The sequence below is a fragment of the Echinococcus granulosus genome (genome assembly GCF_000524195.1).
Source record: "Echinococcus granulosus chromosome Unknown EG_S00060, whole genome shotgun sequence".
Classification (NCBI taxonomy): domain Eukaryota; kingdom Metazoa; phylum Platyhelminthes; class Cestoda; order Cyclophyllidea; family Taeniidae; genus Echinococcus; species Echinococcus granulosus.
This window is the reverse complement of record NW_020170440.1, coordinates 497,394-497,988: the sequence shown is the minus strand read 5'-3', so window position 1 is coordinate 497,988 and position 595 is coordinate 497,394. Positions and strand designations below refer to the sequence as shown.

The 595-nt window shown below is 42.5% G+C and overlaps 1 protein-coding gene across 1 annotated transcript in view; it reads left to right on the top strand. All coding sequences in view use genetic code 11, as the record gives it.

The window, feature by feature from the left end:
- Nucleotides 1-443: 443 nt before the first annotated feature.
- Nucleotides 444-595, top strand: part of EGR_06635 (Beta-1,3-galactosyltransferase) — a gene marked incomplete at both ends in the record, with an annotated part of 1,817 nt that continues 1,665 nt past the window's right edge. Inside the window, one exon of the mRNA XM_024495884.1 lies at nucleotides 444-467. Coding sequence (XP_024349742.1) covers nucleotides 444-467 — 24 coding nt within the window. The remainder of the gene's footprint in view (nucleotides 468-595) is intronic.

Genomic DNA, 595 nt, shown 5'->3' with positions numbered 1-595 from the left:
AAAAGTCGCCTCGATTATCATCCTTGCTTCTCTTTTTAAGTAACAAAGTAAATCCACGATACTACTTCATTGGCTAGTTACGAGTAATGAAAGAGTGGAGTCCCTTCATGATCCACTCGACATAATGTCGAATCACAGCTCAAAAGCTATCTGGCCTCGGAAAAAGTGAATGATATCGATTCAATGGTCCAAAGGCAGCACCTTCCATGAAACAGGGTAAATGTCTACTTTAACTAGTGCAAAGAAGTGCATTGGTGGGTGATGGAATTGGCAAGTCAACAACCACTGCAACTATCTTCGTGCAAGACAGACCAAATTCAGCACATCACTCATGACTAACCTTGACACGTTTGGCTTCATTGATGGCATTACTTCTGCTTCGAATCACAAGAAGGCAAGATTTGAACTCAGACAAAAAACCCCGTGTTTAATTGCAGAATGGCATGTGTGCAGATGCAATGACAGTTGTGAGACGTGTGTAGAAATTCTTCTTCACATGCTTTTTGATTGGAGCTAGCAAAGGCAGAAGAAGAAGTGGTGGTCTACAGGTCCCGCTTGACAGACTGAGTGCTCCTGCAATCTTGTGACATTTACC